This window comes from Dryobates pubescens, chromosome 26 (assembly GCF_014839835.1).
Source record: "Dryobates pubescens isolate bDryPub1 chromosome 26, bDryPub1.pri, whole genome shotgun sequence".
Lineage (NCBI taxonomy): Eukaryota > Metazoa > Chordata > Aves > Piciformes > Picidae > Dryobates > Dryobates pubescens.
The window spans coordinates 1,220,981-1,238,232 of NC_071637.1; the positions used below are offsets into that span (position 1 = coordinate 1,220,981).

At 57.8% G+C, this 17,252-nt stretch overlaps 2 protein-coding genes across 2 annotated transcripts in view; one reads left to right on the forward strand and one right to left on the reverse strand.

Annotated features, from left to right (window-relative positions):
• The first annotated feature begins 3,915 nt into the window (after positions 1-3,915).
• LOC104304924 (CMP-N-acetylneuraminate-beta-galactosamide-alpha-2,3-sialyltransferase 2) lies at positions 3,916-7,179 on the forward strand. Its single transcript, XM_054173376.1, has 6 exons — positions 3,916-4,229; positions 5,027-5,217; positions 5,492-5,671; positions 6,043-6,088; positions 6,239-6,358; positions 6,882-7,179. Exons 1-6 carry the CDS (start codon positions 3,984-3,986, stop codon positions 7,047-7,049), a joined length of 951 nt encoding a protein of 316 aa, XP_054029351.1. The 5' UTR covers positions 3,916-3,983; the 3' UTR covers positions 7,050-7,179.
• A 5,823-nt stretch (positions 7,180-13,002) lies between these two features.
• Positions 13,003-17,252, reverse strand: part of ERGIC3 (ERGIC and golgi 3) — a 31,812-nt gene continuing 27,562 nt past the window's right edge. Inside the window, exons 11-13 of the mRNA XM_054173373.1 lie at positions 16,993-17,129; positions 14,416-14,471; positions 13,003-13,427 (exon numbers count right to left, since the gene is read on the reverse strand). Of these exons, the coding sequence (XP_054029348.1) occupies positions 13,348-13,427; positions 14,416-14,471; positions 16,993-17,129 (273 nt within the window). The 3' untranslated portion in view covers positions 13,003-13,347. The remainder of the gene's footprint in view (positions 13,428-14,415; positions 14,472-16,992; positions 17,130-17,252) is intronic.

A 17,252-nucleotide genomic window follows, 5' to 3' on the forward strand; every position in this document is an offset into this window, starting at 1 on the left:
CCTGCTCAGTTGTTACTGTTCTGTGCCCAATGGTCATTTATTTACCTGTTTTTATACTCAAAATGTCTGCAGGTAGGAACTAGGCTGAAGCTCCACCTGCAAACTGCAGCAGTCATGTTTGGAGAGCTCCTGGCTTGGAACTCGTGTGCCAGAGTGGACACAAAACTCAGGAGCCACCCCCAGTGCTGCACAGCAGCAGCCCCCAGTGCAGGCTGCAGAGCCTTTGCTGCAGTGAAGTTGAGGAGCAGAGGCTTGAGCTGTGCTGGCCCAGCAGCAGCATCTGTGTAAGCCAGGAGACAAAACCAGCAACTGGACTTGTGCAGAGCCTTCCACACTGGCTGATCCTAGTCTCTGAACTGGAGAGACTTGGATTTGATGAGACGACCACTCTGTGGACGAGGAATTTCTTAGATGCTTGCACTCAAAGAGGGTGGTCACCAACTCAGGGCAGTGATGAGCCCCTCAGGGGTGAGCAGTGGGACCAGTGCTGCTTAACAGCTCGATAAGCCACATGGACACTGGGATGGAGGCACCCTCAGCAGGCTCGCCAACACCACCAAGCTGTGTGGTGTGGTCAACACACCGGAGGGAAGGGGTCCCTCCAGAGGGACCTTGACTGGCCAATGCCAACCTCATCAAGTTCAACAAAGCCAAGTGCAAGGCCCTGCACCTGGGTCAGGGCAATCTCATCACAAATACAGGCTGGGCAGAGAATGGGTAGAGAGGGTCCTGAGGAGCACTGGGGCTGCTGCTTTCTGCCAGCATCTTTTGGGAGGATTCAATCACTTCCAAGGATGCTGAGAAGGAAGTATGCCGAAAAGAGCCCTGCTGCTGAGGGCTGCAGGCTCCCAGAGGCTGGGAAGGACACAGACATGTCTCCCTTGCTCCACTCATGTGTGGAGAATGTGGATACAAAGAAGCCTGTGCTGGCACCTCTGCAGGTATGGCCAAGCATCCCATGGTCCCACAGGGCCTTTGCCATGACCTCTCCAGCCTGTCGGGGAGGGTCCCTGGGGAGGGTGATGGGGAGGGAACAAAGTTTCCTGATGAAAACAGAGCTTGCTGTGAGCCAGCAGCAGCAGGCAGGCTCCAGGAGGGTGAGGAAGAGTGTGGCAGAGGGAGGTTTTTCTGGCTGCAGCCCCACACTCCTCCTCATGCTGTGCCTGCAGGGGCCAGAAGTTACAGCCATGAGCTCAAGGCCTTCCAAAGCACAAGTGGTAACTGAGGTTTCCTTGTAAACTGAGTGGCTTTCCTCAGGGCTTTCAAGTCTCACTGTAGGCTGAAAAATCAGGGGCAGCTCTTTTTTTACTGTCAGACTGCAGTGTGGGCTCCTGCTGTAAGTGCAAGGAGAGAAGGCAGCCCTAGCACTCAGAGCTGCTGGCAAGGAAGCTACTGGGTGTCCTCTAGAGTAGAAGCAGAGAATCAGAATGCTTGCAGTGAGCAAGCAGCAGCAGCAGCATGAGATGTCTTGGGACAAAAGGAGAAGCAGCTCTGCAGGAGCAATTGTTGCACACCCCAGGGTCTGCTCAGCTCTGGACTTGGCAAAGCTGTGGGGGGAGATCACCTTTGGCTGTCTGAGTTTCTAACTGTGAGAAGGGGATGACTGATTCCGTTCCAGGAAGCCATAAGCCACATCTCTACACATGTCCACTGGGTTCCTCACCAGCTTTGGTGGGCTCTTAAGAGGGCTGACCTCTCCCTGGGCATGGCTGTTCTCTGCTGGCTGGGATTTTCCAGTTGCCAAGGCACATTTCACAGCTTTCCTCTGCCCTCTCTGAGCCAGAAAGCCATCCAGGTGAGCTACAGAAACCCTCTGGTGAAGTGTTGGGTGCATGAGGCTGCTGAGACCTGCATGGTGCTGGTGTGAGTGTCAACAGAAGCTGAGCCATCCCAGGAGGACCTTTCAGGGCAGAAGGGCAGTTCCACTCCAGGCAGCTCCTCCTACCCTCAGGGGAACGTTTCCATGATGAATTTTCTGCTTTAGCATGGCCAGGGCAGCTGGTGCCAGTGGGACCAGTGGCCACTGTGGTGCTGGGCACATGAGGGTGGAGGCCACCACCAGAGGAGGGGTGGCAGCCCTGACCTCACTGTGCCACAAGGCTCTGTTCCCCCTCACATCACGCTGCAGCACTTCCTCTTCCCGTGGCAGTTCCTGCAGCTGTCAGCAAGCACTGGGGAGGCCACACAGCCCAGGAGGGTCACCTTTGCCTGGCTCTGCTCAGCAGAACTTTCTCTGAGGAGGTGAGTGGCTCCAGGGACAACCTGCTGGGACCCACAGGCTGCTCCTGGCAGTGTCCCTTGGGGCCAGGTGGGGATGGGGACAGTCTGCAGCCACAGTGTGCAGCCAGATGCAGCAGCTGCATGGCTGCACAAGTGGCTTGTGGCTGATGGTACCGGGCTGGGGAGCCCCAAGGGGAGGGTATCTGGGGCATGGGGCCAAGGGGTTGGAAGGTGTGGGTGCAGTGGAGGGGTCATGTCTGTGGATCAGGAACAGGCAGAGGCCACCCAACCTTGCCTGTCCAGAGCCCTGCCCTCCCCAGTGACAGGGGGCTGCAAAGAGCTTCAGGAAATACTCACTGTGCTGCCTAAGTTCCCTGGTTCTGGGCTGAGAGATGCTGGTGCTGGCCATGCAGGCACCACCCAACTCATCTTCCTCCATGGGCTGCATCTTAATATCCACCGAGGGACCAGCCCAGGGGACTGCTGCCTCCCAGCCCAGCTGATAGCTGCTCCTTGCCTCCATCGTGGCAAATACTCGTGGCTGAGCGCTGGGGGGGAGCTTCAGGATCAACCCCCCAAGTCTGCAAGGCGTTTGTGGCTGCATCCTGTTTGGGAGCACCCAGAGCTGTGCTTCCGCTGCGCTGCTGGTGCCTTGCTTGTGCTTCCCTTCCAGAGGGACTGCAGAGCTCGGTGAGAGAGCAGCCTTGCAGGGGGGTGGAACCCACTGCTGCCAGCTGGGGGTGTCCAACCCTTCTGCTCCCTGCCCATCTCCTGGCTCTGCTCGTTGCTTGGACCCACAGGAGCAGCAGCTTTGCCGTCAGGTGCATGTCCTGCAGGACGGGTTTGAGTGCAGCTGCAGCTGTGCTGCAGGAGCAGCAGAGAGTGGTTAATGTGAAGAAACAAAGCCAGTACTGACCTGTGGCCCCACATCAGCACCCAGGGTACTGGGGAAAGCACAGGGTGCTCCTGTGCAGACAGGGAGGGGTTTCTCTCCTTTGGCATTCCCTCTCACCTCAAACCTGCTGCAGTCACTTCTGACCTTAAGAGGGAGGTTTTCCCTGCACCCCAACTCCTCACCCTTGCCTTGGCCCGTGGCGGGGCAGGTCCTGAGATGCTGAGCACTTTGTGAGCTCCCTGAGAATGGGAAACCCCTTTGCCCTCTGACTTCAGATTTACTGGAGTGCTTCTGCATGGCACACAGAAATGCCCCCTAAATAGGGGTACTGGAGAGAGAGGTCCATGCATGCAGGCAGTAGCACCTCCTGCTGTTCCCTGCTGGCCATGACACAGTTGGCAGCTGCAAACCCCTGGGCTGCTGTGGGGAGTGCCTGAGTGGCTGCTCACTGCATGGGTAGCAAGGCTGAGGGGGCTCCTGTGCCCAGCTGTGCTCCTCAGTACCGGTGGGCACGGGCAGCAGGCAGCAGGGGAGTGGCTGCCACTCTAGGGGGGAGCTTGGTTGATGCTGCTTGGTTGATGTTGCTTGGCTGCTGCAGGTCAGTTTGCAAGCCCCAAAAGTGTGGCAGGCAATGCAGAGCTTCTGGCACAGGGAGTGCTGCCAGCCGGCCCTGCCTGAGCCTGTGCAGCTGCAGCAGTGCCAGGGCACAGCAGTAATGCCAGTGAATGGCGTGACGATGAAACCTGCGCCAGGCTGTTTCAGACCCCTGCAAGCTCGGTGAGCAGCCAAGCGGTGCAGGGGCTGGGAGGGATTCCTGCGGTGCCGTTGCTCCTGGTCCCTGTGACATCTCCCTGCAGAGGCATGAGCGATGCCGTGCCAGAGGCTGATGCAGATGGCGCTGGCGCTGTGCCTGGCGCTAGCCCTGTGGCAATGTTTCCGAGCCCCCCCGGACAGCCTCGGGCCCCTCCCCAGGGCTCCTTCCTTCCCCCGCGACCCCTGCGGCGCCAGGGCCAACGGCTCGGCGTGGTTCAGCGCTCGCTACAAGGCGGCCGTGGGGCCTCTGCTGACTGGCACTGCCCCCCAGCTCTCCTCAGACGTGCTGCAGTGGTGGCTGGTGAGTGAGGACCTGGGTGGCAGCTCGCAGCTCTGCCCAGGCTCCCCTAATCTGCTTGTGGTGGGGAAGGGCCAAGGCCAGGTCAGGCAGAAGCATAGAATCATTCAGGCTGGAAAAGAGCCTCAGGACCACCAAGTCCAACCCAGAACCCTGCTCTGCAAGGGTCACCCCTGAACCATAGCCCAAAGCACCACAGCCAAACCACCTTCAAACACCTCCAGGGGTGGTGACTCCATCACCTCCCTGGGCAGCCTGTGCCAGTCTCTGACCACTCCTGATGGGAAATAACTTTTCCTAACATTCAGCCTAAACCTCTCCTGCTGCAGCTTGAGGCCATTGCCTCTTGTCCTGTCACTAATTACCTGTGAGAAGAGGCCAGCAGCAGCCTCCCCACAGCCTCCTTTCAGGCAGCTGGAGGCAGCCAGGAGGTCTCCCCTCAGCCTCCTCTCTTCACACTAACCATCCCCAGCTCCTTCAGTTGCTCTTCACCAGATTTCTTCCCCAGGCCCTTCCCTTCCTTGCCCTCCTCTGCCCTGGCTCCAGCACCTCCACATCTCTCTTGGACTGAGGTGCCCAAATTTGGCACAGTACTCAAGGTGTAGCCTCACCAGTGCCCAGCACAGGGGGTGGGGGATCTCTACCCCCTTGCCTCCAGGCTGTCCTGCACCCTTGTCCCAACATCCCATCAGGTTTTTTGGTGCCTTTCCCTGGGTTCTGCTGGGAGGAGTGGGATTCTGTCCTCTTTGGCAGTACTGGTGGTGAGCTGATGCTACTTGTCACTATCTTTGCTCCCTCAGACCCTGCAGGGTTCCCCAAGTGGCATCCAGCTCCAGGACATAATGCAGCAGCTCTTCAGTGTCCTCCAGTCCCCAGGCAGTGGTGTGTGGGACCTGTCCTGCTGCAGGACTTGTGCAGTTGTGGGAAACTCAGGGCGGCTCAGAGGCTCTGGCCATGGGCTGCAGATTGATGCTCATGACTGTGTGCTGAGGTAGGTGACCTGAAGGGCCTTGGCCCCCTCTCTGTCTCCCTGTGACCCTGGAATGCTCCAGCTCCTGGACACCATGGACATAAGCCCTGCTATGATAGGGTTAGTAGCTGCTGGCCCTGCGCCCTGCAGCCACCCCCAGCCCTGGGGCACCCTCTGTGGGGCTCTGTGTCACTCACATCCCCTCTCTGCTGCTGGCTGACCTGGTGTCCCTGCCTGGTGGGGCTGGCACAGCATGAAGCTTCATTTCAGGATGTGCCTTCCCACTGTGCCCTAGGATGAACAGAGCAAAGACTGCTGGCTTTGAGCTGGATGTTGGCATGAGAACCACTCACCGCTTCATGTACCCGGAAAGCGCAGTGGACGTCCCGCCCGGTGTCCACCTGGTCCTCGTCCCCTTCAAGCCCCTGGACCTGCAGTGGGTGGCCAGTGCCTTTTCCACGGGACAGCTCACGCAGTGCGTTGGACATGCCAGCACCTCTTCTGCTGGAGACCCTAGGGAAGCTGCGGGGTGGTCCTGGGGGCCCTGGTGGCTCGCTGGGGCCCTGGTACCACTGTCCCTGTGGGATGAGACCTTCTCAGTGAGGGTCTTGGCTGCCCTCTGCGGCACCGTTGGTGGGAGTGGGTGCTGACACATCCCCTCAGGGCTTAGGCAGTCCCTCAGCTTCCACAGGGGGCATGGTGGCTGTGCCCGGTGTGAGGCCATGGGCTGTGTGTGTCCCCTCCCAGAGCCAGAGCAGGGGCTGCTCTGCAGGCTGGCTGCTTCCACAGGAGGGGCCCCAGCAGTGGGGGTGCCCCACGCTCACTGCTGTCCTCTGGCTCTTGCAGCACATACACCAGAGTGAAGCAGTTCATCAAAGCCGACAGGAACAAGGTAAGGGCTCAGCAGGCTCCAGCTCCTCAAGGGCTTCTCTGGGCTGGTTTTTCAGAGGGATGTGGGCACAGAGATGGCGAACAGGAGGCAGGTGGCTGCGCTGGTGGCCGGGGGCCGGCTGTCCTGACGGCTCCTGCGCTCCCCGCTCAGGTGCTGATCCTGAGCCCAGCCTTCCTCAAGTACATCCAGGACAGCTGGACGCAGCGCCGCGGGCGCTACCCCTCCACCGGCTTCACGGCGCTGCTCTTCGCCCTGCACACCTGCCAGCAGGTGAGCCTGGCCGCAGGGCTTGGCACCGGCCGCAGGGCTTGGCACCGGCCGCTGTGGGCGCCGGGGCTGGGCGCAGGGCTTGGCACCGGCCGCAGGGCTTGGCACCGGCCGCTGCGGGCGCCGGGGCTGGGCGCAGGGCTTGGCACCGGCCGCAGGGCTTGGCACCGGCCGCTGCGGGCGCCGGGGCTGGGCGCAGGGCTTGGCACCGGCCGCAGGGCTTGGCACCGGCCGCAGGGCTTGGCACCGGCCGCTGTGGGCGCCGGGGCTGGGCGCAGGGCTTGGCACCGGCCGCTGTGGGCGCCGGGGCTGGGCGCAGGGCTTGGCACCGGCCGCAGGGCTTGGCACCGGCCGCTGCGGGCGCCGGGGCTGGGCGCAGGGCTTGGCACCGGCCGCAGGGCTTGGCACCGGCCGCTGTGGGCGCCGGGGCTGGGCGCAGGGCTTGGCACCGGCCGCAGGGCTTGGCACCGGCCGCTGCGGGCGCCGGGGCTGGGCGCAGGGCCAGCTCCTGTCGGGCTGTGCGCAGGTCTCTGTGTTCGGCTTCGGCGCAGACGGCGAAGGGAACTGGCACCACTACTGGGAGAGAAACCGCTGGGCTGGAGGCTTCCGCAGGACCAGGGTCCACGACGCCGACGCCGAGTTCAGCACCATCCAGAGGCTGGCAGCCGAGGGCAGGATTGCATTCTACAAGTGATGTGTTGCCAAGAAACTGAAGCCAGGCTGCTGGTGCGGGAACTGGCAGCCCCTTGGCTCCTTAGCTTGCTTCCCCCTGCCCTGTGCCTGGCCTCACAAAGCCTGCAGTCCCCGGGGACTCAGGGCTGCTTGTGTTGATTCCCTCAGCACAGGTGAGGCTCCCCCCGTGGCGCCAGGTCCGTTGCATTTGGCTGGACGTGGGGTGGGCATAGCTTTGCCCGTGCTGGCTGGGAGAGGATGGGGAGGTGGTAGGGCTGCAGGTGGCTGTGGTGCCTGGGAGCTGCTGTGTGCATGTTCCTGAGGTGGCCACCGAGCCAGCGACGGCAGCCCCTGCTCAGACGTGGCTGGCTGCGTGGTGCAGCTGACAGCTGATGGCTCTTAGGGTGGTCTGCAGCTCTTTGGGTGCAGCCAGAGGAGCATCTTCTCCTCCTGCCTTCTTACAACTAGGGAAACATTTGCAGAATTGTGTCCCAAAAAGAGTAAGGAAAGGGGAAAGTCAGGCAGGCTGAAGCAGCAGATGAGAGGCTCCAGCACAGCTGCAATGATCTGATGAATAAACTTTGCCCACACAGACAAATCAGTGCCTGCTGCTTGCCTCTGAGAGCTTACTGCTCTGACCAGACAGCTCCAGCCGTGTCTGCACCACCTGGCAGAACAACACTGCAGCCCCTGCAGCCTCAGCTCCCCAGAGGTTTGCTCCTCCAGAGCAGGATCTGATTTCCCACCTTCAGTCACACACAGGAACATCCTTGAGCCAGCCTACTCTTCCCATGGCTGCTTGCCACTTGCTCTCTTCAGTTTGTTACACCACCAGATCCCTCCCAGTCATGAGCTCCCATTTGATAGAAGCACAGAACTGTCAGGGCTGGAAGGGAGCTCAAGGCTCAGCCAGCCCCAACCCCCTGCCATGGCCAGGGACACCACAGCAGGTTGCTCACAGCCACCTCCAGCCTGGCTGCAAACACCTCCAGGCAGGAGGCTTCCACCACCTCCCTGGGCAGCCTGTGCCAAGCTCTCACCACCCTCATGGGCAACAACTTCTCCCTCACAGCCAAGCTCCATCTCCCCACTTCTAGTGCTGCTCCATCCCCCCCAGTCCTGTCCCTCCCTGACACCCTCCAAAGTCCCTCCCCAGCTTTCTTGGAGCCCCCTGCAGATCCTGGAAGGCCACAGGAAGGTCTCCTTGGAGCCTTCTCCTCTGCAGCCTGCACAACCCCAACTCTCTCAGCCCTCTGCTCATCCTTGTTGCCCTTCTCTGGACACCTTCCAGCACCTCCAGATCTTTCATAGCAGAAGCCTGCAGTACTCATTACCCTAATTCATTTTCTACCTCTGCAGACAGAACCTCCCTTTCTCTGCTCCATTCTGTCAGTTCTCCCACACAGAACACAAGTCTTGCACCTTCACCTTCCCTCTCTTTTCTTCAGGTGCCAAGCAGTGCTGTTTCATGACCTCAAAAGCTTTTCTGAGGGTTACAAGTAATTGGCTTTCTTACCAGCTGCTAATTAACTGTGGGTTAACCTCTTGCTGCACCACTTCCATTCATCTTCCCCTCAGGATGACTCCTCCAGACGTAGTTACAAAGCTGTGTGCTCTGCTGAGTGAGTGAAGCTGCTCAGGTCACACTTTCTGGCCCTGATGAAACAGAGGCACTTTGTCCCTGTGCTCACATTCTAGCAGCACTGCATGGTCACAGCATGGGAGGGGTTGGAGGGGACCTCTGGAGATCATCCAGTCCAAGCCCCCTGCCAGAGCAGGGTCAGCCAGGGCAGGGCACACAGAACACATCCAGGTGGGGCTTGAAAAGTCTCCAGAGCAGGAGACTCCACAACCTCTCTGGGCAGCCTGCTCCAAGGCTCCAGCAGCCTCACAGTAAAGAAGTTTCTCCTCATGTTGAGGTGGAACCTTCTGTTTTCCAGCTTACACTCATTGTTCCATGTCCTGGCACAGGACACCACCACACAGAGCCTGGCACCTTCATCCTGACAGCCCCCCTCAGATATTTACAGACATTGATCAGATTCCCTCTCAGCCTTCTCTTCTCCTGAGAAAAGCCAGGCCCAGGGTCTCAGCCTTTCCTCACAGCAGAGATGTTCAAGTCTCCCAGTCAACCATGTAGCCTCTGTTGGACTCTCTCCAGCAGGTCTCTGTCTCTCCTGAACTGGGCAGCCCAAACCTGGACACAATATTGCAGGTGTGGTCTCACCAGGGCAGAGCAGAGGGGGAGAAGATCTTCCATAGCCCATTGGGGCACATTGCTGTCCCATGGAGAACTTACTGTCCAGCAGCACTCCAAGGCCTTTCTCCAGGTCAGCTGTACTGGTGCAGGGGGTTGTTCCTCCCCAGCTGCAGGACTCTACACTTCAAGAGGTTCCCCTCTGCCCAGCTCTGCAGCCTGTCCAGAGCTCACTGAATGCCAGCACAGCCAGACAGGGTGGCAGCCACCCCTCCCACTTTGGTCCTCAGCAAACCTGCAAAGTGTCCACTCTGTCCCTCCAGGTCCTTGCTGAAGATATGAACAAAACTGGACCCAGCACTGACCCCTGGGGAACAGCCCTGGCCACAGGCCTCCAAGCGGACGTGAGCCACAGATCACAGCTCTCTGAGCTCTGATGTTAATGCACCTCATGGTCCAACCACCCAACTCACTGAGTTTGCCCAGGGGACTCACCCAAAGGCTTTATTAAACCCTCTTGTTCCAGCTGTATTTGCACAAGTTCTTTGTTCTAGGCTGGGGATGAACCCACACCTCAAAGCAGCTCTCAGCTGACACTAATGCTGGGGGGTTTAGGCTCCCTGGTTTGTGGGTAAGTCAACCCACAAATCAAAACTGCTTGCAAGTTAATTACAAAACAGCTTTCTGCCATGGTCTGAGCCATGGGGGTCTTCAAGAAACCACAGAGGAGCCTCACAAGAGCTCAGAGAGCCCAGACAGGGGGTGGGCACAGGAAATGATTTCACTCACAGAATGCCTGCATCTAACCTGTATAAGGGGGCAGACAAGCTGCCTCTTCCTCCTTTTTCCCCTTCCCCTCTCTTTTCCTTCTGGATGCTGCTCCCTTATCACAGAATCATAGAATCAGTAAGGTTGGAAAAGACCTTCAAGATCATCAAGTCCAACCTGCCACCCAACTCCATCTAATCAACTCAACCAATGCACCAAGGGCCTCATGCAGGCTCTTCCTAAACACCTCCAGGGATGGGGACTCCACCACCTCCCTGGGCAGCACATCCCCAGGGCCAGTCTCTCTGGCTGGGAAGAATTTCTTCCTCACCTCCAGCCTGAACCTCCCCTGGCACAGCTTGAGACTGTGTCCTCTTGTTCTGGTGCTGGGTGCCTGGCACAAGAGACCAACCCCCACCTGGCTCCAACCTCCCCGCAGGGAGTTGCAGAGAGCAAGAAGGTCTCCCCTGAGCCTCCTCTTCTGCAGGCTCAGCAACCCCAGCTCCCTCAGCCTCTCCTCCCAGGGCTGTGCCCCAGACCCCTCCCCAGCTTTGTTGCCCTTCTCTGGACACCTTCCAGCAGCTCAACCTCTTTCCTGACCTGAGGAGCCCAGAGCTGGCCACAGGACTCCAGGTGTGGGCTGAGCAGTGCTGAGCACAGGGCAGGATGAGCTCCCTGCTCCTGCTGGCCACACTCTTCCTGATGCAGGCCAGGATGCCCTTGGCCTTCCTGGCCACACACATCCAGGGTTGGTGACTCCACCACCTCCCTGGGCAGCACATTCCAATTCATGCTGGGAAAAACTCTTCCTGCTGTGCAGTCTAACCCTGCCCAGTGGCAGCTTGAGGCCATCCCCTCCTGTCCTGTCACTACCTGGGAGAAGAGACCAGCAGCAGCCTCTCCACAACCTCCTTTCAGGCAGTCCTGCTCGATTCTGGGGCTGTTCTGCGGCTTCCCTGCTGCTGTTGGGCAGTAAATGAGGTTTGAAATGGCAATCCCATCAGCATTTCCTTGGGTCTCAACACATTTGAACCAACAAGGAAATGGCAACTTCTTTCTTTTATTTTCCTTAGCAAAGCCCCAGGTCCATCCCCTTGCTGAGCACCCAGAACAGCTCTCATTTATTCTGCCACTCTGACTTTGGAGAAGGCTTTGGCCTGATGGGCTTCTGTGTTAAACCCAGACTACAGCTTTTGTGTATGCCCAGGGGGCCAGGAAGGCCAAGGGCATCCTGGCCTGCAGCAGGAACAGTGTGGGCAGCAGGAGCAGGGAGGTCATTGTGCCCTGGGCTCAGCACTGCTGAGGCCACACCTTGAGTCCTGTGTCCAGTTCTGGGCCCCTCAGTTTAAGAAGGACATTGAGAGACTTGAAGGTGTCCAGAGAAGGGCAAGGAGGCTGAGGAGGGGTCTGGAGCACAGCCCTGGGAGGATAGAATAGAATAGAATAGAATAGGAGTAGAATAGAATAGGAGTAGAATAGACCAGGTTGGAAGAGACCTTCAAGATCATCAAGTCCAACCTATCAACCAATCCAACACCACCTAATCAACTAACCCATGGCACCAAGCACCCCATCCAGTCTCCTCCTGAACACCTCCAGTGATGGGGACTCCACCACCTCCCTGGGCAGCACATTCCAATAGCAAACCACTCTCCCTGGGACGAACTTCCTCCTCACCTCCAGCCTGAACCTCCCCTGGCACAGCTTGAGACTGTGTCCTCTTGTTCTGGTGCTGGGTGCCTGGCACAAGAGACCAACCCCCACATGGCTCCAACCTCCCTTCAGGGAGTTGTAGAGAGCAAGAAGGTCTCCCCTGAGCCTCCTCTTCTCCAGGCTAAGCAACCCCAGCTCCCTCAGCCTCTCCTCAGACTGTCCTCCTGAGGACACAGTCTCAAGCTGTGCCAGGGGAGGTTCAGGCTGGAGGTGAGGAGAAAGTTCTTCCCAGAAAGAGTAATTGGCCATTGGGATGTGCTGCCCAGGGAGGTGGTGGAGCCCCCATCCCTGGAGGTGCTCAAGGAAGGCTTGGATGTGGCACTTGGAGCCATGGTTTAGTTGTCAGGAGGTGTTGGGTGACAGCTTGGACTTGATGATCCTTGAGGTCTTTTCCAACCTTATTGATTCTGTGATCTGCTTTGCACTGTGGCAGTGCAGTTTGTGAACAGCACTTCCACTGAGACTTCAATAATCTCCTGTATTTCTATCCAATCCCAGGGGGAGTTTGACTGAAGTACTTTGAGAGCAGTTTTAGAGCCTGTCTTCCTTCTCTCCTGAAATGAAGACACTTTCTCTCTGGATTAGCTGAACCTGTGCCTGTCACAGTCATGGTGCACTGCAGGACCTGAAGTGGTGGGAGCTGAAGGGCTGGGAGCACACCAAGGCAAATGAAGAGCTGAGGCTGAGGAGGAAGGAGTCTGTTTTGCCTCAGACTGAAGCAGGCATTCACCATGTTTATTTCTCCTCCTGCTTTTCACTTTTCTCCCCCCAGAGTGTCACAGAGCAAGCACTTCACTCACTGGCACAGATCATTAAAAAGACCAAAAAACCCCACCTGAGCATCATCATCATCATCATCATCACCTCTACAGCCCTTGCCCCAGTGCAGGTGTGGTTTTTAATCAGGATTGCCAAGATGAGTCCAAAAGACTTAACTATTCCTTCAAATGACTCCAACCTCTGCTCCCAAAGCTTTACCAAGAGACACAGAGGATGGATTTGTTTCCTTTTATTTCAAAATAGAAAGAGGGAGGGGAGGGGCAGTGAGAAACACCCACACAGCTTACTGTAAAACTCAATTAGAACTCCACAAACTGCTCCTGGTGAAATGTCAGCTTGCATCTTCTGTTCAGAGCAGGAATCCAGAGCAGCTGCAATGCCCCACAGGGCAGGCAGCACAGCCCAGGGGCTGGCTCTCACCACACTGCCCATGGCAGCTGGAAGGGAAGTGCCTGGCATTGAGCACATTTAGGCCAGAGGTCTGGCACACAGCAGCCATCAGCACCCTTGGGAGAGAAATGGAACCAGCTAGATGGTGCTGCTAGAAAGCTGATGTGATGGCAACTCCATTCCATTCTCCTGACAGCAGGACTCCTGCAGGCAAACAGAAGGCATCACCTCCAGCTTTGCTGGAGGCCAGAGCATGGACTGACACAAAAGGGCTTCAGGGGAGGGTCTGCACAGCCACAGGAGGTGGCTGATCTTCATAGCAGCAAGGTTCAAGCAGTTCTATCCACAAATGAATGCCAAAGGGTGCTCAGGGTCATTCAGTAGTTCCAAACCTCTTCTCTTGTGCACTCAGAAGGAAACTTGCATTTAGTTCTCCTTGGAGTCTCCCTGGCAGAGTGAAGCTGCTGCTCATCTAGGTTGTCTTCCCAAGGTCAATCTTCTTCTGGATGGCACGTGCTGAGTGATAGATTAAGGAGTCAATGAAGCCTGCAACTAAAAGGAGGGAGAGATGGATCAAGTCAGACATGCCTCAGCACAAGGCGAAAGAAGACACAAGCTCTGTCAGGGGAAGGGAATCCCAGCTCCCTGAGACAGAAAGCAGCTCCTGCTGCTCAGAAGATTAAGGCCTTAGTCTCATCAGGACAGACAAAATTCAGTTTGCAGGGGAGAGGTGACCATGCTTCAGCAGACAAGGATCTCTCTTACAGAAGCACAAATGAGACAGAGGCCCAGGCAGGGGTGGTGTTTGCTCCCCAGGAGCCAGCACTGGTCCCTGGCAGCCCAGAGCCAGCTGAGTGCTGAGCTGCAGCCAGAGCAGGGAGAGCAGCAGCACAGGGAGGGGATTCTGCCCCTCTGCTCTGCTCTGCTCAGCCCCCACCTGCAGCACTGCCTCCAGCTCTGGGGCCCCCAGCACAAGGACCTGGAGCTGCTGGAGAGGCTCCAGAGGAGGCCACAGATGCTCAGAGGCTGCAGAACCTCCCCTGTGGGGACAGGCTGAGGGAGTTGGGGGTCTTCAGCCTGGAGAAGAGAAGGCTCCAGGGAGACCTCAGAGCAGCCTTGCAGTACCTGAAGGGCTCCAGGAGAGATGGGGAGGGACTGTTCAGAAGGGCCTCTGGGGATAGGAGGAGGGCAATGGTTTGAAACTGGAGCAGGGGAGATGAAAGTTGGACATCAGGAAGAATTTCTGCACAATGAGGGTGGTGGAACTCTGGAAGAGGCTGCCCAGGGATGTGGTGGAGGCCCCACATCACAAAGCCAGAACTGTTGGGGTCCTGCTCTAGTTGGAGGTGGTCCTGCTCACTGCAGGGGCATTGGACAAGATGACCTGTGAGGGTCCCTTCCAACCCAACCCAATCTGAGAACCTGTGAACTCATCTCTTTCCATCCAAGAGAGATTTGTTACCAGCCATACAGACTTCAGAGGGAGCAAGATGGCAAATGTTTACATTGCAGAAAGAAAAGAGATTGGGAGGTGCAATACCTGTGAAGATGCCTCCAAGGATGGCACAAACTCCTGTGAGAAAGTGTGTGAAGGACCTAGAAGAAGGAGAACAAGTGGGAGAGCTGGCATGAGTCAGAGAGCAAGGTCAGAGAAGTAACAATTAAAGGAATTACATTTGCCAAACATTCATCACAGCACAACACTGGCACCATCATGTGCCCAGAGAAGGGCCCCCAGCACAAGAGGGACCTGGAGCTCCTGGCTTGGACAGCAGCTCTCTGAGCTGGGTTAGGAACTGGCTGGAGGCTGAGCCCAGAGAGTGGTGGTGAATGGTGCCACAGCCAGCTGGCAGCCAGGCCCCAGTGCTGTGCCCCAGGGAGCAGTGCTAGGCCCCATGCTCTGTAACAGCTTCATTGATGACCTGGATGAGGGCATTGAGTCAGTCAGCAGCAAGTTTGCAGCTGACAGCAAGCTGGGGGCAGGAGTTGGTCAGTTAGAGGGCAGAAGGGCTCTGCAGAGGGACCTTGCCAGGCTGCACAGATGGGCAGAGCCCAACAGGATGGCACTGAACAAGTCCAAGTGCCAGGGGCTGCACTTTGGCCACAGCAACCCCAGGCAGAGCTACAGGCTGGGGGCAGAGTGGCTGAGAGCAGCCAGGCAGAGAGGGACCTGGGGGTGCTGATTGACAGCTGCCTGAACAGGAGCCAGCAGTGTGCCCAGGGGGCCAAGAAGGCCAAGGGCATCCTGGCCTGCATCAGGAAGAGTGTGGCCAGCAGGAGCAGGGAGCTCATCCTGCCCTGTGCTCAGCACTGCTCAGCCCACACCTGGAGTCCTGTGGCCAGTTCTGGGCTCCTCAGGTCAGGAAAGAGGTTGAGCTGCTGGAAGGTGTCCAGAGAAGGGCAACAAAGCTGGGGAGGGGTCTGGGGCACAGCCCTGGGAGGAGAGGCTGAGGGAGCTGGGGTTGCTTAGCCTGCAGAAGAGGAGGCTCAGGGGAGACCTTCTTGCTCTCTGCAACTCCCTGCAGGGAGGATGTAGCCAGGTGGGGGTTAGTCTCTTGTGCCAGGCAGCCAGCACCAGAACAAGAGGACACAGTCTCAAGTTGTGCCAGGCTGGAGGTGAGGAGAAAGTTCTTCACTGAGCGAGTCGTTCGCCATTGGGCTGTGCTGCCAAGGGAGGTGGTGGAGTCCCCATCCCTGGAGGTGTTCAAGAGGGGATTGGATGTGGCACTTGGTGCCGTGGTTTAGTCATGAGGTCTGTGGTGCCAGGTTGGACTCCATGAGGTCTCTTCCAACCTTGGTGATTCTGTGAGACTGGAGAGGGTCCAGAGAAGGACACCAAGATGAGCAGAGGGCTGGAGCTGCTCTGCTACAGGGACAGCCTGAGGGAGTTGGGGTTGTGCAGGCTGGAGAGGAGAAGGCTCCAAGGAGACCTAAATGTGGCCTTCCAGGATCTGCAGGGGGCTCCAAGAAAGCTGGGGAGGGACTTTGTAGGGTGTTGGGCAGTGATAGGACTGGGGGGGGATGGATCCAAGCTGGAGGAGGGGAGATTTAGATTACAAATTAGGATGAAGTTCTTCCCTGTGAGGGTGGTGAGAGCCTGGCACAGGCTGCCCAGGGAGGTGGTGGAAGCCTCCTGGCTGGAGGTGTTTGCAGCCAGGCTGGAGGTGGCTGTGAGCAACCTGCTGTGGTGTGAGGTGTCCCTGCCCATGGTGGGCAGGGGGCTGGAACTGGATGCTCCTTGAGGCAGTTCTGTGATGCTATGACATGGAAGCTCATGACTGGGAGGATCTGTTGTAATAAACTGAGCAGTTCTGTGAGTTCTGGGATATCAGACTCCTGCTCACTGCACCAACCTCCTCCTCCAGTTTGATCCTGGCTTTAGAAGCTTCAGGTAGTATCACAAATACTCTGTGTGGAATCTGAAAGGGACTGGGGAAGAAGGGCATCCAAGAGAGCCTCTTCCTCTCCACTGCCCTGGAAGTTGCTAGCACGGCTTCCACAGAACACATCTGGTTGGAAGAGACCTCCAAGCTCATCCAGACCAACCCAGCACTGAAGGGTCAACACTAAATCATGTCCCTAAGCACCAGGTCTATGCAGTGCTTGAACACCCCCAGGGACAGGGACTGCACCACTGCCCTGGGCAGACCATGTCCTAACATCCAGCCTGAACCTCCCCTGGGGCAGCCTGCAACCACTGCCTCTGCTCCTGTCCCTTGGCACCAAGCAGCAGAGGCTGCCCCCTCCTCACCCCAACCTCCCTGCAGGGAGCTGCAGAGAGCCAGGAGGTCTCCCTCAGCCTCCTCTGCTCCAGCCTCAACCCCCCCAGCTGCCTCAGCCCTCCTCTAGCCCAGGGGCTCCAGGCCCTTCTCCAGCCTGGCTGCCCTGCTCTGGACAGGCTGCAGCCCCTCAGTGGCCTTCCTGCAGGGAGGGCCCAGGGCTGAGCACAGCACTGAGCTGTGGCCTCCCCAGTGCTGAGCACAGGGGGATGGTCACCTCCTGGCCCTGCTTCTGCCCCAAGCAGACATCTGCACTGTCTCTAAGCCAGGAGAGGGCTTCAAGCTATGAAAAAGTGACAAAAATCAGTGGAGGGTGAATGAACTAAATTGTTCCTTACCTGTGTTTCTCTGTCAGCTTCACCATCATGGGGGAGAGCTCATAGAGCACAAACACCCCAGGCAGACCCTGGTCTCCCAGCAGCCCATTTGCTATCTTCTCATGGCGTGTAACTGAGAACTGGTTTGTCCTCACCACCTGGCAGGAGACAGACACAGCAAATGTTTTGTGAACAAGGAGCAGGAAAGACACCAGACATGACTGCAGTGAACCACAGCCACCTCAGGGGCACCTGGCAGTGGTTACAAAGGGTCAGACACT

Excerpts from the sequence above, each read along its gene's own strand:
- LOC104304924 (XM_054173376.1), top strand. The coding sequence starts at position 3,984 with ATGCCGTGCCAGAGGCTGATGCAGATGGCGCTGGCGCTGTGCCTGGCG. Across the intron at positions 5,672-6,042 it reads TCCACGGGACAGCTCACGCA|CACATACACCAGAGTGAAGC; the intron begins GTGCGTTGGACA and ends TGGCTCTTGCAG. Across the intron at positions 6,359-6,881 it reads CCCTGCACACCTGCCAGCAG|GTCTCTGTGTTCGGCTTCGG; the intron begins GTGAGCCTGGCC and ends GGCTGTGCGCAG.